Consider the following 20,297-nt stretch of genomic DNA (forward strand, 5'->3'; position numbering starts at 1 on the left):
ACCAAAGTATGAATGAATTAGTAACATCATGTGCTTGTTTGTTTCTTACAAAGAGTTTAAAGTCCATTCCCCCATGAATATGATCAACCCTTATTCATAGACGCAACACATGCATCAATCCCTCTCACTCTACCCTCTTTCTTTTTAATGACCCATGTATGTGGGCCTCCATGTTCTGAATTAATGGTTTTTATCCCATTAAGTGTATGTTTAATTTGATGTTGGTCCAAATAAAAAACTGAGTTTATGATTTTTAATATATTAAAGGAGAAACTATAATTTCTCACACTGAGTTTAGCGTATATCATAAAAGTAATATTTCATCACCCTAACTATAACATAAATCTAAATATTTTTTTCTAACAAATGAAAAAAAAAAGTAAATACAGGAAAGAAAGACTATTCTAGAACGTTCTGACCCAACAAAGAGGTTATAAATGAAGGAAATGAAAGAGCTTTTCATGGAATTCCATTTTAAATTGATACTAATACCACATAACTTATTTATGTAAAGTCTCAATATCAATATCATTTTCAATTGTGAATGAATGTATGTGATTGATTTTTTGTTGTGGTCATGTGAAATGGTAGTGTGATTTCATTAATTTGATTAGTACTATTATTTTTTTTTTTTTGAATTCATTTTTGATTAGTACTATTATTGAAGTACTTTTAGTTGGTAAATTATGGAATGGGAAAGGTATGGACGGGTGAGCCGTGCAAGAGGTCAAGACCCACAAACAGAGATACAGATGGTGGGCCCACTGTGTAGATGGAGCCCACTGTCTATATGTTATGATACACGAGAGCCGTTGCTTTGAGGAGGTGGTCCAGCTAAATGCCCTTTTTTCAGAGTTCTAAGAGCCAAATTGAATAACTAATTTTTTTAATTTTAACTAGAAATAAATGAGTTAAAAAATTCAGTTATCAATTGAGTTCTTTTAGTAACACTTGAAGATGATGTGTGAGATGAAGATGAGAAAAACTCTCATAGATTTATTTACTTTCCTCTTTCATTATGTTTGAAAAATGGCAATTTTTCCTGTTAACAGATGAATTTTTCGAAGTCAAATTTGTGCCCTCATCTTTATAGAATTTAGAGCTTGCCTACCATCATCTTGTCATTTTTATGTGTTTCTTTACACACGAGATTTTTGTACAATATATTAGGTGTACCTTATACTCATTTTTTATTTATAATAATTCACTTTGTTAGCCTTAAGAAATTGAGGATTTTTTTTGGGTAACTTTTGTATTAAGTGAAATCAGTTACTTAGCTCTCAAAGCTTATGTTTTGTAAAAGTGGGATGAAATTTAAATTTAAATTTTGAAATTTCATTAGCATGTGCAATTATAAAGAGAGACCATTTTTACATCAATTTATAATGTAAGAATAATTATATAGTGGAATGGTAATTGTAAGTACTTAACTTGAACAAAATAATTACCTTAAAGAAAGATAATTGTCATACAAAAATGCATCATATATGGAACTCAATCAAGCTTAACTATAATCATTATTTACAAATTTCACAACATGTCAGTCAAGTTGCTTGCAAACATCCAAAGCCCGCCATCAAATGTCAGATCAGAGCAGCCTGAAGATGAAGGTGTATGTATCTATAGGAAATAGGAATGCATAACTTTTATTTAATTAAAAAAATGCAGTCAAGCAAATATCAACCGTAGGGATTCACATCAAATTTTCTGTAAGAATCTAGACACTATTTGGTGTGCCTGAAAATGACGTAGTATTTTTTTTTGTCTGTTAACGGGTGTCCCATGTGTAATGTAACGCACTCACGGGAGTTGGGTTTGGCACCCCACCTATGGGGCTTGGCACCCCACTTTATCAAATACGGAATTCTCCCTATTGAATACGGAACTTAAAATTTCGTACTGTATTTAAGCATGCGTGTCACATTTTCAATCACTCATTATATACTAAAACAGATACGGAATTTTATTTTCCGTATTGATACGGAACTTTAAATTCCGTATTTAATAAAGTGGGGTGCAAAGCCTAAGGGGTGGGGCACCAAACTCAATTCCCCACACTCACACGTACCTAGAAATTTGGACAATGGTGATTGAAGCAGCTCATCATGGACTATGAACATTTTTCTAGTATATAATGCTTTTGTCTGGAGATTGCCATTAGATTTTTCCAACCTTTCTCGTGAGGGGTAAAGGCAACCCCCTAACTTCACCACCACTCGATCCAGTTGCCTTCTATAATCACTTTGATCGCTTCTCTGGATTGGATTCCCATCCATCAAAGTAATTTAGTTGACTTTTCAGTAGAATAGACATCATCTTTGATCTTCTTCAGCATTTGCTTCAATTAAGGTTTTTCTTTTTGTTAATTAATACTATACTATATTTTTTTGTCAGCTTTGTGTAATGCACACTTCACTTGGTTTGATTTTGCTCACAGTTGAAATTGTGTGTGTTATCTGCTTTTTTTAGCTTGCAAGGACTTTTGACTCATTCATCAGCATCTGGGTTCTTCTTAGAAGCTGAGTTGAGGTCACTGCAATGGCGTCTGCTTGTGTGACCTTGAAAGCCAACACCACCCATCTAGCAAACTCAGAAAAAGGTTTCCTTTTTGGTCAAGACAATGGCTTTTTAGGGGAAAGAGTTAAAGGTGCCTGGGGGATGAATCAGTTGGGTAAATGTTTGACAGCTCAGAAGAGGGTTAAATCTGGGGCTGTATCTGCTGTTCTTACTTCAAATGATGCCAAAGAAGCCCTGGTAAGCTGAACTTTACTCTTGGATTCATCTTCTACTTCCCATTTCCAAACCTTCTAAATGTGTGTTTGGAAACCCTTGTCAATGTGAAAAGTGATTCTAGGAAAAGCTATCAGAAGTAGCTTTTATGGGGGGAAGAAGTGATTATAAAGTTGGGCACTTTACTTTGTTTATGGGGCTGCATTTGTATTTAGTATTTTAGTATGATATGAGTGTGTTTGAATTTCAGACTTTGCAAGTGCCTTCATTCCTGAGACGAAAAGCTGATCCAAAAAATGTTATTTCTATCATATTGGGAGGAGGACCTGGGACACACCTCTTTCCTCTTACCAAACGATCTGCTACACCTGCGGTGAGTGATTCGTAGTCCATGTTTGGAAATTATTCTACAATTGATTCTAAGGCTAAAATTATTTTTGGGGAGAAATTCTGTGAGTAGCTTATTGATTGACGACAGAATTGATTTTGAGGAAAAAATAAGTTGATCCAAACATAGTGATAGTTGTTATTTGAATCCTAGCATACTGGAGTTCAATGTTGTGATGATGTGGTGTGTGCTGGGTTTCCAGGTCCCAGTTGGTGGGTGCTACAGGCTTATAGACATCCCAATGAGCAACTGCATCAACAGTAGCCTCAACAAGATATTTGTGCTAACCCAGTTCAACTCTGCATCCCTCAACCGTCACATCTCCCGCACCTATTTCGGAAATGGCGTCAACTTTGGGGATGGATTTGTAGAGGTATGCAACTATGCATGCATCACCATCACATAAAGGGATGGGAATTAGTTTTCTTTCTTTTTTATATGAATTAGATGTTGAAGCTACTCATAAAGCAAATTCACTTTGCCTAAAATGATAAAAACATTCAATTACTCATAAAGTATGTAATTCTTAAAGAAACTCTACCCTACATTGATGGAAAAATATAATCCACTTCTGAGATTCTTGTTCCCCAATTTCAAGTTTTTTTTGGTTCCTGATGACTAATCAAACCAACCCAATTGTCAAACAGGTTCTGGCTGCTACTCAAACACCAGGAGAGGCGGGAAAGAAGTGGTTCCAAGGAACTGCAGATGCTGTGAGGCAATTTACATGGGTATTTGAGGTGGGCATTTTTTGATTTTTTCTACACGCCCTCTCTTATTTCGAACTTGTCCATAAGTAACAGGTTCGTTGTTGTAGGATGCCAAAAACAGAAATGTCGAAAATGTATTGATCTTGGCTGGCGATCATCTATACCGAATGGATTACATGGACCTTGTTCAGGTATACAGTGTAGTATTTTTTTTAGAGGGGATAGTTTCTTCATTTCATTTTCTTAATTTCTCTGACTTATCTATAACAAATAAACAGAGTCACGTTGATAGAAATGCCGATATTACAGTTTCATGTGCTGCTGTGGGTAACAGGTGTGTTCAATATTCTGTTAGATGTGTTTCTTTTTGTTGCTTGATATCATTATGATGCCAAGATAACATTATACTCAATTTTATTCTAGATTGAGCGAATAGAGATAACTTACTTCATGAAAACAGAATGTTTACCAATTAATTGCCTGCTTTTCAGCCGTGCATCGGATTATGGGTTGGTCAAGGTTGATGGCAGAGGCAGTATCATCCAATTTTCAGAAAAACCAAAGGGTGCTGATCTGAAAGCAATGGTAATTCACAAGCTTACCCAATGCTTGCATCTTCTTTCTGTTTTCTTGTCATATGGTGATTCTACTGAGGTCATTCACTATCAGAAACCAAAATTAAATTACCATCCTCAGTTTCAACAGTCATTTCTCATTCTTCTAAGGATGAGTGTGTTAGCACAATAGCATATCCTATGGTTTTTATATTTGAAGACAGAATAACTTGTTATACATCACAGGGTAGCATTGTAAATTTTATACGCTTAATTTATTTCAAAAGCATGCTGATATAGATTAAAATGTACCCATTATATAGTTTAATTTGCAAATTTCTGTCCTGATTAAATGCCGGTGTCTCAGCTTTGCCGGTGTCTCAGCTTTTTCTTCTAGTCATAGTTATGTAATTTTTCTACAGACTTACAGGCAACCCCCTAACTTCTTGTCATGTGTTCCTGTGTTATACTGTGCAGCAAGCAGATACTTCTCTTCTTGGGTTGTCACTCCATGATGCTTTGGAATCACCATATATTGCATCAATGGGGGTTTATGTATTCAAGACAGATGTTTTACTTAAGCTTCTGAAATGGAGATATCCTACATCGAATGACTTTGGATCTGAAATCATTCCTTCAGCTGTAAAGGAATACGATGTCCAAGTAAGAGGAATTTCAATAAATATATCATCTTCCAAATGCTTTTCCCCATTTCAGAAAGTCTTATCTTCCAAGTTAAATATGAGGTGCTAATTAAACCTATGACGGATGTAACAATGATAAGTTAAACATCTGTTGTTTTTGCAGTCATATATTTTCAGAGATTATTGGGAAGACATTGGCACAATAAAATCCTTTTATGATGCTAACCTTGCTCTTACAGAAGAGGTGGGTTCAAACGATTTACTGTTGGCATGTACTTTAACAGAATATTTATAGAAGATATTGGCACAATATAATTCTCAATGTTATTCAATTTATTGAAACTAACATGTGCTTGATGATACTCTCTTGTAGAGTCCAAAGTTCAAATTCTATGATCCGAAGACACCCATTTTCACATCTCCAGGATTCCTTCCTCCTACAAAGATTGATAAATGTCGGGTATGATAATCTATCTTTCATCAAGCTAGTAGTGTCATGAGATGTCTTGCTTATTCTGTTTTGAATTGTTTTGGTAGGTTGTCGATGCCATTATCTCCCATGGATGTTTCCTGCGAGAATGCACTGTCCAACACTCCATTGTAGGTGAACGCTCACGTTTAGATTATGGTGTTGATCTTCAGGTAAAGTGGCATAAATTCTAGAATCTAGATCAGCACGCTTAAACATTTTATTTAAGACACATCCTAACTGTAAAATCACCATTCACAGGACACCATAATGATGGGAGCAGATTATTACCAAACTGAATCTGAAATTGCTTCTCTGCTGGCAGAGGGGAAGGTCCCTATTGGGATCGGACGAAATACCAAAATCAGGTAACTTTTTTCTCCTGTAGCATGTTTTGATCAGCTTCTATTTCCTTAGAATCAATTCTAAATCAGAACAGCTTCTCACCAGAATTGATTTTGACTTTAGAATCAATTGAAAGAATTTTCAAACATGTCATGGGTCAATGATGAAAAATTAGCATTGTCACATACCAATTCTATTTATTATTGCCAACTCATAGTCATGAAATTGTTACATTATGTATCATCTATGTTGAAGGAACTGTATTATAGACAAGAATGCAAAGATTGGGAAAGATGTCATCATCACCAACAAAGATGTAAGCATGATTACTACTACTCTTTCTGACCATGCTATTTCAAGCAACTAGTAGTTTTCTGGTTCAGTACCATTGTGTTGTACCTATGATAAGTATCCTATTTATGGTGTCAAACGCATTCTCTGCAGGGCGTTCAAGAAGCGGATAGATCAGAAGATGGGTTTTACATTCGATCAGGAATCACCATTGTAATGGAGAAGGCAACAATAGAAGATGGCACAGTCATATAAATGGTTTTGAGTGCTTATTTCATGAGCTGAGTTACTCAAAGGCCTTGGAAGAAGAAGCATTATGGGGAACAACACTTCAACCTTTGGGGACAGAAGGGTAGCTGTTCCAATGCTTTGTTCAACACAGAAAGCAGTTCCCTGTTTGCTATAATGTTGTAAAATAGAGTCTCCCCCACTACTACATGTAAAAATAGAATGAATAAAAACATGAAAATCAAGATGCTCAAAAGTGAAGCGAATAAATTGAAGAGTTGACCGTGAGCTTCAGATGTTGTATATGTTTGGGGTTGCATTTTGTAATTCGGAGCATGATTATTTGCGACCATTAACATAATTAGAATATCCCTTAACTTGTTCTGAGAAAATAAGTACTACTAACATGAACATAATTAACATATTCACTTATCTTATATATCATTGCTGCACAACCCCATGGATCTTACAAATTAAAGGATTTAATAATTTAAATAAAAAAAATTAAGGAAATAGAAAATTAAATTTGACAAATTATTTACCAATTTTAATTAAGTTAACTTTAATTGTTTTTCTATCTGCATTTCCGCCGAGGTGAATAGAGATTGGATAGTCACATTCTCGCATCCTCTTATTTGCTATAAACTCAATTTAGTTGCAAATACTTTTATCTGTAGTCTAGAGGTGCAGCTCCTTAGGGGATATAAAAAATTCCTCATTCCATCTTAATTTTGCTCAGGATCTTCTTCTTTAGGTTTTTTTTTCCATCTTAATTTAGAGTTCTTTAATTTTTCAAATTGAAAAAAATAGTCCCTTTGGATGCAACCGACTAGAAAGAGATTGAGAGTAGAATTTGTAGACTGAGTCAAGGGCCTAGCTTGGCGGTGAGGATCACAGGTGGTGAGTGAGGGAGTGAGAATGGAAATGTAAAGAATAAAGCTAAATCAAATGTGTGAAGTTAAGTGAAATGAGAACAACAAAAGAAGACAATGCAATCTAGGCAAATAGCACACGTGTTGAATGTCTCAGACAATGCAAAGAACAGCACCAACTCGAGCCAAGACATCAATCATCACCATGTGCAAATTGATCCTGGCTCTGCCCTCCAACAATTTCTTGATCACATACCCATTAGTTCAATACCCTCCATAAAAGATTCACCAGGTACTTTTGTTCTTTTGCTTATAATCAATAGTTCAATACCCTCATTAATCTAAGATACTCATGATTCTTTTATGATTCAATGTCTCTTCTATCTTTAAGTTTTGGAATTGAAAGCTGGAGACAGTATAAGAGATGCAATTCATATGTTGTATGAAAAGGACACATTTTTTGCTGCCATTGTGGATGTCTTAGACACTGAATCAGCCAGCTTAAGATTTTCAGATCAATATATGGGTTTTATAGATTTTGCAAGCATGGTTCTTTGGTGTCTTGAGGTATAATTACTTCTCTTCTTAGAAAGTTTCATTCACCTCACCAAGTTACCCCTTCACAGCATTCTTATCAGTTATCAAGCATTATATTTTCTAGGAATATGAAAAGATTAGTGAAAATGCCACGGAAAAGGATCTCAAGGACATAAAGAACAATGGTTTTTTCTCCATCCTGGACAAGGTTCCTCAGATTGGGCAGACCAAGGTTTCTGTTTTTCCACCCTCGGTGATTCTGTATTCGCAAGCTTGAAATATTATTTACTTATAGTATGTTTCGATCAGCTAATTTTTCTTTAGAGTCAATTCTGACACCCAAAAGATAGTGACAGAAGTTTCTCAGTTTCTCTCATAATTGAATTGTAGAAATATTTTCAAAGTTGCACCTAGTCTTTCCTTGCAAATCATGCCAAAAATCAGTGTCTTTGAAAGATTTTTGTAGTGATGCAGGATGCTTAGATCATTATGCTAATGAATCTCAGTATAAGTATGTTAGTAATGCCATCCAACTGAACAAAATATTCATTCACTTCTGCTCCAATCTTACTAGGTTGGCGAGTTGGCTAAGTCATTTCTCTGGCAACCATTTTTCCCTGTACTCTTGGATGACACAATTTTGCATGCACTGCTACTTCTTTCTAAGCATCAATTGCATGTTTTGCCTGTCACACAACAACCTGGTCCTGGAATCATAGGTTTTGTTACACAGGTATCTCTATCAAGTTAAGCAAATGTTTAAAATTATGAATTTGAGCACAGATAACTTTTTACAAGTTAATATATTCAGGGTTAATATTTAATAACACATTGGCCTTATGCTAGAATGCTGTAGTCAAATTCCTCCTTCAATCAAGTGAACTAGAGTGGTTTGATTCTATTGCAGACAAGAACTTGTCAGATTTCAGGTATTCAACTCTCACATTTTAGTTCATACATCCATTTGCTACTTGTTTAGGCAATGTTAGATATATGAATATGATACTCTTTGACCTTTTTCTTATCCTTCCACAGATTTGAAGGCCAAGATCATCCTATTTGTGTATCAGGGGGTCAAACTGTTGCAGATGCATTTAAGTTGCTCAGGCAGAACCAGGCTTGTGCAATTGTAGTTGTAGATGGAAAAACTAAGAAGCTCCTTGGTAATTTGAGGAACAGTGACGTTTATAATCTTGTAAAGAATGATGACCTCTTTAGAAATAGAAAGTGAGTCCAAATCATGTCCTCTCTCTTAATGTTTCAGTGCATATTTGGAAATTCTTCAACGGTTGACTTTGAAACCAAAATCAACTCTGGAGATAAGCATCTATACGTAGCTTCTAGGTTCCATAATTGATTCTGAGAAAATAGAAGTTGATCTAAACATGCTATTTGTCCTTGGACAATAAGCTAATGGATTTAGATGTATGAATAAAGGCCTAATGTAGGGAACAATGTTGAATTAACAATATCAATGTAACTAATTTGACAAATATGTTTGTTTCTGTGCAATATTAACAGGACTTTAACTGTCCAAGAGTTCATTCACATAGAGACTGACAAATTAGACACTGGACCAACTACTGAACAAGATCACCGTGCTCTTCTCGCAGCAAGAAGTCTCAGCATGAAAAATAGCTTGATCTCCAGAATGGATTCACCGGCTACCAACAAGGAAAATGATACACTCAAGCAAGTAATGGAGCATATGACACAGACCAATAGCAGTTTCAGCTTTGTGATCAATGATACTAAACAAGTTACAGGTTTGCTCACACTGAGAGATATAATTCTGCAGTTTGCTCCCCCGGGTGTGAATTCTACCATTCATGGAGGAGGGTTTTTTGAGTTTGCTTTGGAGCAGAGTGGATGCCAAGTAAAAAATGGAACTATTATTCGTAATCGTTGATCAAGGTATGTGGCGCATGCATTTTACTTCATGAAAGATTCACGGGCTTTGGTGAACCCCTAGCTAATGAAAAATTGTTTTGAGTGTTTGGTATCAAGCACGAGGAGTTTGCTTAAGACCATATATCGCCTTGTTTATCTTGCAAACATGATTGGAAAATTGTGGGTGAACAAAGTCATCATAGGATTAACGTATGGAAAGTTCCTCTGAAATTGTAACGTGCAAGAAAGCATTGCTAACATTCATGTGACTGAGACTCCAACATTGAGAGATGGAAATGTAAAGAACTGTTTTAATTCTTTGTGGCTACACCAATGGAGAGATACCATTGTAGTTGCTTCATTGAAATACAGCTACCAACTTATTTAAACTGGTCCTAGTTGTATATGAATGAATGTTCATTTTGTTAAAAATTTAGTTATTGTCCCAAAAGAATTTTTCAACCAATATGTTAAATAAATGTGTTAAGTAATTAAGTGTTATTTAGTTATGGATTACGCCTCTTCTCCTTTGTTTAGGTTTGGATTACACGTGGTAGAAATATATACATAACCCTAATCATGTAATTTGTAACTGTTCATAAAAAGATCGTAAGACAAGATTGAGTAACCAATGAGTAGATCGCTTTGCTTTAGAACCCTAAAATGAGCATGTGTTACAAGGTAGGAGGCGGCCTCTTATGTAGCCGAGACTCATCCTAATTACAATGAATGTTTGATAGACTGAATCATGGGATTATATTGGTTGGAGGCGTGAATCACGTATTTACATTTACGAAGGAGATAAGATTGAGGATATTGATTACGCTTAATGGGCAGCTGACAGCACCCCACAAGCTCGTCCAAGTAGGAGTTTTGACTTGTGCTAGTCTCCATGCCTAGTTCTGATTAGGTCGATCGAAAAGCAAGATCCTCAATTGTCCACAATCTCTCAAAACTTGAAGTTGCGAAGTCACGCGACAAAAGCCTTGCAATGGGTATGACGCGTTCCGTCAACCAAGTCTTGGAAATTGTGGTGAAGGCTCCGCCGAATGCATATTTCATAAGCGGTCCGGATCAAAACATCATATTTCGATTTTCCGTACTTTTTATTAAAGAACCTTTGAACGTAAAAAATAATTTAATTATCTTATGTGTCGAACTTTTAAATGATATAGGCCCAGTTTGGAAGAGCTTATTTGAGCTTATCTGACAGCATAAGCTCTTATGTCAGTGTTTGGGAGAGCTTATGCAAACAGCTTATGGTCTGTCATAAGCTATTTTCAGCTTATTTTCATAAGCTACTCAGGATAGCTTATGAAAAACAGCTTATGCTTATACACAGCTTATTTTTAATTTATTTCAATAAATTTTTAAAAATAGCTTATAAATAAGCGCGCTTATGTCATAAGCGCTTATGACCATAAGCGCTTAATTAAGCTGTTTATCCAAACGGGGCCATACTCAATGCAACATGGCACATTAAAAAATGAATTAAAAAAATCTCGAGATGCTGAAAAAAAAAGTTAGCAAGAAAGGTAGGTTATAAACCAACCGGGTGATCGCGGCATTAAGCAGCAATTCAGGCCAACACCACCTTCCTCATGCGTTTCAAGTCTTCACCATCAACCTAACTCGGTAGCACTGACTCGCTCACCCACTCACCAAATTGAATTAGGGTTTTATTCCATTTCCTTCTTTCTTCTCCTCTCGATTAGGGTTTCTTCTCAGTTCTCACTCACCAATCTTGAAACAAATTCAATTGAATTGCAGATCTCATCGAAGATTCGATTTCAATGGAGGGAGGAAGCGCCTCATCACCCGTGACCCAGTACTGGCAGCAATATTCGATGCTCTTCCAGCACTATCTTGACAAATCCACTCCCCACGCTGCTTACAGATGGATTGGGACTGCGATCCTCGCGTCAATCTACATTCTGCGTGTGTTTTATCTGCAGGGGTTTTACATTGTCTCTTACGGCCTCGGAATCTACCTCCTCAATCTCTTGATCGGGTTTCTTTCACCTCTCGTTGATCCTCAGCTCGAACCTTCTGATTCCGCTGTGCTCCCTACCAAGGGCTCTGATGAGTTCAAACCCTTCATTCGCAGGCTTCCTGAGTTTAAGTTCTGGTTCGTAATTTCAACACTCTTTCTTTCTTCAATTTTGTGCTATTCATTCATTTTCCTTTGTATTTGGCCTGTAAAATTTGCAATTGTTCAACTTTCCTGAACTGAAAGAGGTCGGTACTTGGTAAACTGGTAAAGAGGGTGAAAATTTAACACACTAAGCGAAATCAACAATGAAAATGGGTGTGTTTCGATGAATAGCGTAATTAAGCAATAAGCTTAAAATTTTATTGAAATAAGTTCAAAATAACTTAATGGTAGGCATAAGCGCTTATTCATAAGCTAATCTGATAAGCTTATGAAAATGAACTCAAAGTAGGTTATAGGTAGGTGTAAGTGCTTATTCATAAGCTAATGTGAGTAGCTTATGAAAATAAGCTCAAAGAAACTTATACGTAGGTAATAAACTGTTTTCATTAACTTACCAAAATATTTGCATAATTATTTATAGCATAATCGTTCACGAAAATATCTAGATAGCTAGGTGGGCCGGTCATACCATTCTATCGAGCTAGTAGGTTATTCAGTTTGTTTTGACATTTGGCTGTTCATTGTTTATTTAGGGGACGATTTGGGATTTCTTCCTCGTCGGAATAGTTCATCACTGTTATTATGAGATCGTTGTTGCGTTAAGCTTGGACCTAATCCAAGGAACCCATTTGATTCCTTCCCTATTTAGGGTGATCATTCGATCATTTATGGCGGGATAGAATTCCGGCGAGATTGAGGAGGGCAGGGATTCGGCTACCGAGTGATTGGTCGGCCGAACAAGTCGAAATATCCGAACGGTACACGCCCTTAGCCGTGATTGTGCGAAATGAATTAGGGTCCTCCTTTATTCCATATACATGGTCGGGCGGTAAACAATGAGGGGATTAAAGAATTAATGTATTTCTTTAATTGTTTGGTCGGCCACTTGTAATTGGGCACATTATCAACGGGATATGATTGGGGCCGACAAAGGCGAAAATGTAGACCGGTACAATATGTTCAAATAAGTTCTTCCAAATGCGGCATCATTTGAGTAGGTAGTATACGAATTTTAAAGAATTGAGCTCAAATAAAATAAAAAACAGCATTTACATATCATTCTATTAAGTTCTTCATTCATGTTGCTTTGTATTTGGTCTGTAAATTTTGTAACTTCATTGTGATATTATAACTGACTGCAGGTATTCTTTCACCAAGGCTTGCTGCGTAGGGTTTGTGATGACCTTCTTTTCCGTATTTGATGTTCCTGTCTTCTGGCCTATATTACTCTGTTACTGGGCTGTTCTCTTTGTCCTTACCATGAGGCGCCAGATTGCACACATGATCAAATACAAGTATATCCCATTCAACATCGGAAAGCAGGTTCAGTTTCTCATGCTTGACTAATGTTGCTTTTCCATCATTTATTTTCCTTGTGGACCTGTCTTTTTGTGTAACTGAGTTTTGTATCCTCTCTGCCTGAAATGTAATGTTTGATTTGTTATAATATTTTACAGAAGTATGGCAGTAACAAATCTTCTGCAAGTCGTAGGGGCTCTAGAGCAGAGTAAACCTTGGATGTGTTATGATTCAAAGGGCACTAAATTTACTGGATGAAAACCAAGGTAGGTTTTGGGAACATTCAGGGTAGTTAATTTTTACCCTTTTTCTGAAGGAAATTGTATTCAGAGTTTTATGGATGTTGGTATGAAGTTGCCAAAAATCTTGGTTTTCAATTGTTTTATTATATGGCCTGGAGGCATGCTAATACTGATAGTGAAATTCATTGTTGATACACATCCGTATTTAATTTTGGATTGCCTTGTAAATCTCTGCTTGTATTGAGTTTTGGATTTTCATGTAAATCTCTGTTTGTACTGTGAACTTTTGGTGCTGCAATCTTTCCGCGCCTCGCTCCTTATACTTCAATATTAGGCCAAAGCTCGTCTATCGTTTTCTTTTCTGTTCCTTTTTACTTTATACTAAATATTATATAGGAGCCAGATTTGGTGCAGTTAACACAGTCAGCTAATTGGAGTTGTTGGGTGAAGATAGATGGCCCCTACTTCAATTTTTACAAATCAGATTCAAAGCATGGATTCGAAATCTGAGTTGTCCCATCTTCATCCAACAATTTTGATCAGCTGACTGCGCCAGGGAGATTGAGATTAGATAGGGTCACTCTTGGTGTATATTGCCTCTCAAAGTACCACAAATGTTGAGGCCATTGCTCATTGGAGATCTATATGCTTTGAAGTTGTTTAAACATTGTCCATTAATACTGTTGCAAAGCTCAGCGAGAAAACGTACAAGAGGCAAGACGCCGTTACCCTCCCTCTCAAGGGGGACTTCTCCCTCACACTAGGAACTTCTCCCCTTCACAAGTGAGAGCTTTGCTCTTTATCCTTTTAGTAAGATTTTTCTACTTTTCGTTCTAAAGCTAGACATTTTGCTTATTATTGTCACAACTTCCCCCTTCATCTGAAATCAATCCATGTCATTAAAGGTAAAACCAAGACTGAATGGCTACCGAAATGAGATTTTCAGAAAGTGACTCCTTGATTGGAACTAAAGAAAGTGACAGTTTGAGGAATTTCATGAAGGACACTCTATGAACATTGGTTTAACCTATAGATACATATGATATAAATTCAATGCTTTAAATAGGCCACTTGCTAAACCATACAAGTAGAACTGACCACTAAAGAAAGTAAAACAATAAAACAGATAAATAAATATATATTACTAACGACATCGTCGTATGGAACACAGGACCAGATCTGTGCCTTTGAACCAGTGATGCTGGGCACGACGTCGGGCACGGCGTTTTCGTATGAAACATAGGACAAGATCTCTGCCTTATTCCCCCGACGTCTTCGTATGAAACATAGGACAAGATCTCTGCCTTATTCCCAGTGCGGTGAGCGATGCGGGACACGACATCAGAGGGTTCAACATAGCCAGTAACGGTGAGCTTGTTTGCCTCGCGCTCAATCTCAACGGAGTTTACCCCTTCCATACCCTTGACTGCCTTCCTGACCTTCTTCACACATGCCTCGCAGCAGTCCATTCTCACTTTCACCTCCACCGTCTGCATCACTCACAAAATTAATACACATGACATGAGATGTAATGTAATCACTAGTTTCTAGCAAGTTCAATATTTTCCAACGTACCTGCAATTGCTTTTTGGAACTTCCGCTGGAGCAGTCAATGAGGTCAGAGTTGTGACTGGAAGCACCCATTTTTGTGAATCTCAGACTCAGATTTGATGAAACCGTGAGAGTTAGAGATTCTAATTCTATGCTGCTTGATTTGCTTTGGTTAGTTGGTTTAATTGGTTTGGCCAATTTTATAAGCATGCATGCAGCAGAGTGTGTCCAAGCTCGCTCTAGTGAACTGTGTTGTGTGTGATGCTTGGTTACAGAATATGAATTTGAATGCACGTAGCATCGCCCAAAGGGAAGAAGCGTGGAACAAGCTATAGCTACTGGACGCGTAACACTGGATGGAACCCACGCGGTTCATTTCTTTCCTTGCACTTTCTTTTCGGGCCTTACTTCCATTAATGATAACAGAGCTCATTACTTCCATTAATCATAATCAAACTCCACACTACAATGTACAACACCAATATCCTCAATGCTAGGCTTATACAAACAAAATCAATAAAGTTTCGTACTCACTCTAAAACCACTTCTACCTCATATGGATAGTAAGAGAAATGAGAAAAATGAGAGGTATAATGAGTAATGTGATAGAGTAGAAGAGAGAAATAAAAACATAAATGAGTAATATGGATAGTAAGAGAAATGAGAAAAATGAGAGGCATAATAAGTAATGTGATAGATTAGAAGAAAGAAATAAAAACATACATAAGTAAAATTGAGGTGTGGATAAATCATAACTTGATAAATATTTTCTCTTCTCTTATCACGCCTTAATATATACTAAATTCTTCTTCAAAAACAAAATCAACATGATAAACCTTGATTTACGTACAGAATTACTTAACAATCAAAATTGTATAATCCTTTCTTTTCTGCTGTTCTAAATGAGTTATTATTATAGTGATGTACTGCTTTTCATTCAATTTATTGTTATTGTAAATCAAAACCTTAACAGGTATCCAAACGCGCACAAGTATGTAAATTTCTAATATCATTCATGTTTACTTTATTAATAATTTTTTTATTCTTCTAATAAGGGATAATTTAGGTAAATCAATATGATTTTTTATAAATTTCAGATTAATAATTAATTTTATCCAATTTTGATTTTTTTTTTGAAAATGCAATTTTGATTATAAATAGAGTAACATTTAAAAATAAATACATTCAATCCCACATGTTTTCTTGGATACCGTGGCTATTGGTCAATTTAAATAATGAGTCAAGAGGAAATGAATAAGAAGCATCCGTCGGAGTTCTAGAAGACAAATAAAACGAAACGAGTAATGATTCATGAACCACTACACCGTAAAACACCCCTAAACACCTCTTTTTCTTGTGGATTTGGTTAAATAATACACTGAACTAACCACCTAAATACACATGACTAACCATAAAGCACAGAACCGTGTAAAGTTAAAATTCCTAATTTAGGAATTTCAATTTTACACGGTTCTGTACTTTATGCTTAGTCATGTGTATTTAGGTGGTTAGTTCAGTGTATTATTTGGCCAAATCTCTAATTTAGGAAATTCAATTTTACACGGTTCTGTGCTTTATGGTTAGTCATGTACATTTAGGTGGTTAGTTCAGTGTATTATTTGGCAAAATCCCTAATTTAGGAATTTCAACTTTACACGGTTCTGTGTTTTATGGTTAGTCATGTGTATTTAGGTGGTTAGTTCAGTGTATTATTTGGCCAAATTCCTAATTTAGGAATTTCAACTTTACACGGTTCTGTGCTTTATGGTTAGTCATGTGTATTTAGGTGGTTAGTTTAGTATATTATTTGGTCAAATCCGCAGGATAAAGGGGTGTTTAGGGGTGTTTTACTGGTAGTGGTTCATGAATCATTACTCAAAATAAAACTGAGGATAATATCATGTAAATCATGTGCAGTGTTATATAATTATAAACAGTATACTTATTTTTCATTATTCATATCTTAGAAGAGAATCTTCGGGGAAAAAGTTAATGAAGTGCACAAAATGCTACTTTAAGAAAAAACAAAGTAAAGAATAAATAAAATAATAGAAATCAACAAACATTGAATGTGGAAAGAACGTTGAAACAGGGTGAAGGTTTTCTATTTAGACACGGCATATTTATTGTTTATCAACCCCTAGTAGGCTAGTATACCAATAATAATTTCTGAAATTTGAGAACAGATAGAGAAAACACAAAGAAAAGAGAGTTGATTGATCTTATTTGGTGAAGGAAATGGAGACAGTGATGGAAGATGTGGAAGAATACAACTTCAGAGAAGTGAGGCTTCCTTCTCTGATACCAGTGGTGCCAGAGCCAGAGCTTGAGAGAGAGTCAGGGGAAAGAAGAAGAGGAAGGGACATAGTGTTAGCCATAGATCATGGTCCCAACAGTAAACATGCTTTTGATTGGGCCCTCATCCACCTTTGCAGGCTTGCTGATACCATCCACCTTATTCATGCTGTTTCTGGTATTTCCTGAACTTCTCCTTTTTTGTATTCATTTTCTTCAAAGAAAATTTACAATTTTAAATAGTGCATGCTTGGAAAACCTAAAATTGTTTTTTAAACCAGAATTAGTTCTAGGAAAAAACTCTGCGAGTAGCTTCTGGATTTCAGAATTAACCGTGAATAATGACAAGCTGATCCAAACATGCTAAAATTTATGTTTTTTTTTGGGAGATGTGAAGATGTGAAGAATGTTTTGCAGATGTGAAGAACCAACTTGTGTATGACACTACCCAGGGGCTGATGGAGAAATTAGCAGTTGAGGCTTTTGAAGTTGCAATGGTTAGCATGATGACATATCTTTCCCTTTCAATTTTATGAATTTGATTAGAATATTCAATTGGACAAAATAAAAAAGATAAAGAGTATAAGTACAATAGTCAGACAAAAGAAGACAAAGAGGGACATACACTTGGAATTATTAACTATAAATGAAACTGTGTTTAGGCCATCTTCTACATATGATTGAGACTTGATTATGATACTTATTTTGATTAAGTTGTAATACATCATGTATGTAGCCTGCACTTACAAAGAACAATCTTTTGGGTATTCAAGTTGTGTGAGCAAGGCTTGAATTTTGGGTAATAACATGTGATTTAAAGCCCAAATTCTGGTGTGAGGATCATTTTCCATTCAATAATATAGCTGCTGATTGTACCAAAACATGCCAACCAAATGTATGAACCAGTGAAAGAAAATAATGCCAAAGCATTCATTTTCTAATAAATTCCATCTTCCCCAACATTTGATAGTTTAACAAGCATCTTTTTGAGATGTTTCTCTTCAACAGCTGATACCTTCTATCATAGCTTTCAAGATTTTCAGTCGCATTATATTTGAGTCCTTAGCAAGTAATAATAATCCTTTCCAGCATTTTTCTGTGACTTGGTGTTTTTTTAGTTTCTTCTGAATTCAATTTTATTATTACAGCCTCTGCTGTTGATCACCTATTATTAGTTTATTTCTGTCAAACATGAATTTTACCTGGTGGAAATTATCATGTAATACTTGGGTGCATTTGGATAAAGAGCTTAATGAAGCACCTATCACATAAGCACTTATTTAATAAATTGAAAATAGCTTACTTGTATTTATAAACACGTATTCATAAGCTAATTTGTGCAGCTTATAAAAATAAGCTCAAAACATGTTAGAATTTGGACATAGGCTTACCCAACACTTGCGTAAGTGTTTACGTTATAAGATAAGGATTAAACACAGCCTTAATGCTAGATGATTATGATATAAAACAGGTGAAAACAGTAGCTAGGATTGTGGAAGGTGATGCAGGGAAAGTTATTTGCAATGAAGCAGAGAGGATCAAACCTGCAGCTGTGGTTATGGGGACCAGAGGCCGAAGCTTGATTCAAAGGTTTTCCCCTTCACTCCCTCCCTCCCTCTGTTTCCTTCTCTGAATCCTGCAGTTATCCAATATTCTGATGCATTAGTTGGCTTGTTGTTGTGATTTTTTTCAGCGTGCTACAAGGAAGTGTTGGTGAGTACTGTGTTCACAACTGTAAATCAGCACCTGTTGTGATTGTTCCTGGAAAAGGTATGTCTTTGCCATTTTTTTGAACATTTTCTTGCCGAGGTGGATTAGAATTTTGAAGGTGTTTTATTTCCTTGGTTGGCAGATGCTGGAGATGCGTCAATCATCTAGTGATGGGTATTAAATTGCGGTTTCAGCTGCGTTGCGAAATTGTGGATATATGCGGGTTGAAACAACAGCAATTGCAGTCGAGATGCTGTTGCGGGGGCTTCAAAACCTTTACTACTGCGGTCCGCAGTTTAAAACCCTGATCTAGTGGCATTAGGTTGTGAAAGGTTGTGTTTTATATATAGGCTTTGCTTTGTTATGTATAGCTTCGGTGTGTTAAGATTGATTCTAATTCAGTTGAACCCAAAAATTGTATCTAACTACTGCTAGTGTGAAGATTGATTCCAATTCATTTGAACAAGGGAAAAAATGCATCATATGCTGTGGTTTGTTTTGTGATAACCCACCTTCCAGTTCAGAAATCCTGAACATTTTACTATGTTTTGCTTTATGAGCACATTGAATACCTGTATTTAACCATCTGCAATATATGTATCATCAGGAGAGAAAACTTCATAAGCTGAAAGAAAATTATGCCTTTACCATTATTCTAACTATAAATAATTAAGATTAAAATATGAAATCATGTGAATTTTCATGTGAATATATAAAGTTTTAAAGTTAGCTAAAAGCTAAAGGCAGAAACGCTTGATGCTTTAGTAATTTTGTAACACAGAAGCAGAGAAACATAGTGAGATAAGGATTGTAGGCATTGTTTAAGAGTTGATTGAGGTAACAGTTGTGGTCAGTTAACTTTAAAAGCAATCAAAGGATACGATTCCAGTGAAAATCGTATATAAAAACCCGGAATATGAGCTTTTATTAATGGATAATTATTCCAGGCTTCCAAGGACAAGAAAAATTCCACCTGAGTTCTTGTTACTATAATATTGCGGCTTATCATTCCTCAACAAAAATTGCGGCTTTCGAAGTCGAAGAGATAATTATGTATTTAGTTTGATTTATTACACAGTTCATTTTTTAAAATGTAGGTTATTACGTGGGGGGTTTACAATAACACTGAAATGAACTGTTTGCGGCGGAAAATATCCGTCACAAAATACTTGTGTTTGCAATCCGTCACGAGAATTTGCGATCTAAAAATAACCGACACAAGATATCCGGCACAAAATCCTCAACATTCTTGCGACAGAATATCTATCCATCACAAAATCTTTGTCAGCGTATTCGCGACAGAAAAAAAACCGTCGCAAATTCCTTGTCCTTTTGTGACAAAACTAAATCTGTCATGATTTTGCGATGGAAGCAAAATCCATCACAA

At 35.9% G+C, this 20,297-nt stretch overlaps 5 protein-coding genes across 7 annotated transcripts; 4 read left to right on the forward strand and 1 right to left on the reverse strand.

Moving 5' to 3' along the window:
* Positions 1 to 2,123: 2,123 nt before the first annotated feature.
* LOC130729144 (glucose-1-phosphate adenylyltransferase large subunit 1) lies at positions 2,124 to 6,647 on the forward strand. Of its 2 annotated transcripts, none has more exons than XM_057580782.1 (15): positions 2,124 to 2,280; positions 2,470 to 2,754; positions 2,981 to 3,103; positions 3,321 to 3,491; positions 3,766 to 3,858; positions 3,936 to 4,019; positions 4,107 to 4,162; positions 4,320 to 4,413; positions 4,860 to 5,045; positions 5,190 to 5,270; positions 5,400 to 5,486; positions 5,564 to 5,668; positions 5,757 to 5,863; positions 6,096 to 6,156; positions 6,285 to 6,647. In XM_057580782.1, the coding sequence occupies exons 2-15, from the start codon at positions 2,539 to 2,541 to the stop codon at positions 6,384 to 6,386; spliced, it is 1,566 nt and encodes a 521-aa protein (XP_057436765.1). In that variant the 5' UTR covers positions 2,124 to 2,280; positions 2,470 to 2,538; the 3' UTR covers positions 6,387 to 6,647. The 2 variants fall into 2 exon arrangements, with proteins under 2 accessions (XP_057436765.1, XP_057436764.1); XM_057580781.1 differs by having other exon boundaries at positions 2,125 to 2,349.
* A 134-nt stretch (positions 6,648 to 6,781) lies between these two features.
* Positions 6,782 to 9,677, forward strand: LOC130729145 (SNF1-related protein kinase regulatory subunit gamma-1-like). The gene is made up of 7 exons (XM_057580783.1): positions 6,782 to 7,523; positions 7,623 to 7,798; positions 7,893 to 8,000; positions 8,343 to 8,501; positions 8,615 to 8,697; positions 8,804 to 8,995; positions 9,290 to 9,677. The coding sequence occupies exons 1-7, from the start codon at positions 7,349 to 7,351 to the stop codon at positions 9,675 to 9,677; spliced, it is 1,281 nt and encodes a 426-aa protein (XP_057436766.1). The 5' UTR covers positions 6,782 to 7,348.
* A 1,497-nt stretch (positions 9,678 to 11,174) lies between these two features.
* On the forward strand, positions 11,175 to 13,652 carry LOC130729147 (protein RER1A-like). 2 transcript variants are annotated; one of them, XM_057580787.1, is made up of 4 exons: positions 11,175 to 11,293; positions 11,429 to 11,786; positions 12,956 to 13,136; positions 13,271 to 13,652. In XM_057580787.1, the coding sequence occupies exons 2-4, from the start codon at positions 11,452 to 11,454 to the stop codon at positions 13,322 to 13,324; spliced, it is 570 nt and encodes a 189-aa protein (XP_057436770.1). In that variant the 5' UTR covers positions 11,175 to 11,293; positions 11,429 to 11,451; the 3' UTR covers positions 13,325 to 13,652. The 2 variants fall into 2 exon arrangements, with proteins under 2 accessions (XP_057436770.1, XP_057436769.1); XM_057580786.1 differs by having other exon boundaries at positions 11,187 to 11,334.
* Positions 13,653 to 14,003: 351 nt separating this feature from the next.
* On the reverse strand, positions 14,004 to 15,179 carry LOC130729146 (heavy metal-associated isoprenylated plant protein 26-like). Its single transcript, XM_057580785.1, has 2 exons — positions 14,930 to 15,179; positions 14,004 to 14,844 (listed from the first exon to the last, which is right to left on the reverse strand). Exons 1-2 carry the CDS (start codon positions 15,113 to 15,115, stop codon positions 14,455 to 14,457), a joined length of 576 nt encoding a protein of 191 aa, XP_057436768.1. The 5' UTR covers positions 15,116 to 15,179; the 3' UTR covers positions 14,004 to 14,454.
* Positions 15,180 to 17,028: 1,849 nt separating this feature from the next.
* On the forward strand, positions 17,029 to 19,417 carry LOC130729148 (uncharacterized). The gene is made up of 5 exons (XM_057580788.1): positions 17,029 to 17,378; positions 17,618 to 17,697; positions 18,672 to 18,790; positions 18,894 to 18,970; positions 19,053 to 19,417. The coding sequence occupies exons 1-5, from the start codon at positions 17,144 to 17,146 to the stop codon at positions 19,076 to 19,078; spliced, it is 537 nt and encodes a 178-aa protein (XP_057436771.1). The 5' UTR covers positions 17,029 to 17,143; the 3' UTR covers positions 19,079 to 19,417.
* The last annotated feature ends 880 nt before the right edge of the window (positions 19,418 to 20,297 follow it).

This window comes from Lotus japonicus, chromosome 1 (assembly GCF_012489685.1).
Source record: "Lotus japonicus ecotype B-129 chromosome 1, LjGifu_v1.2".
In the NCBI taxonomy this organism is placed as follows: Eukaryota; Viridiplantae; Streptophyta; class Magnoliopsida; order Fabales; family Fabaceae; genus Lotus; species Lotus japonicus.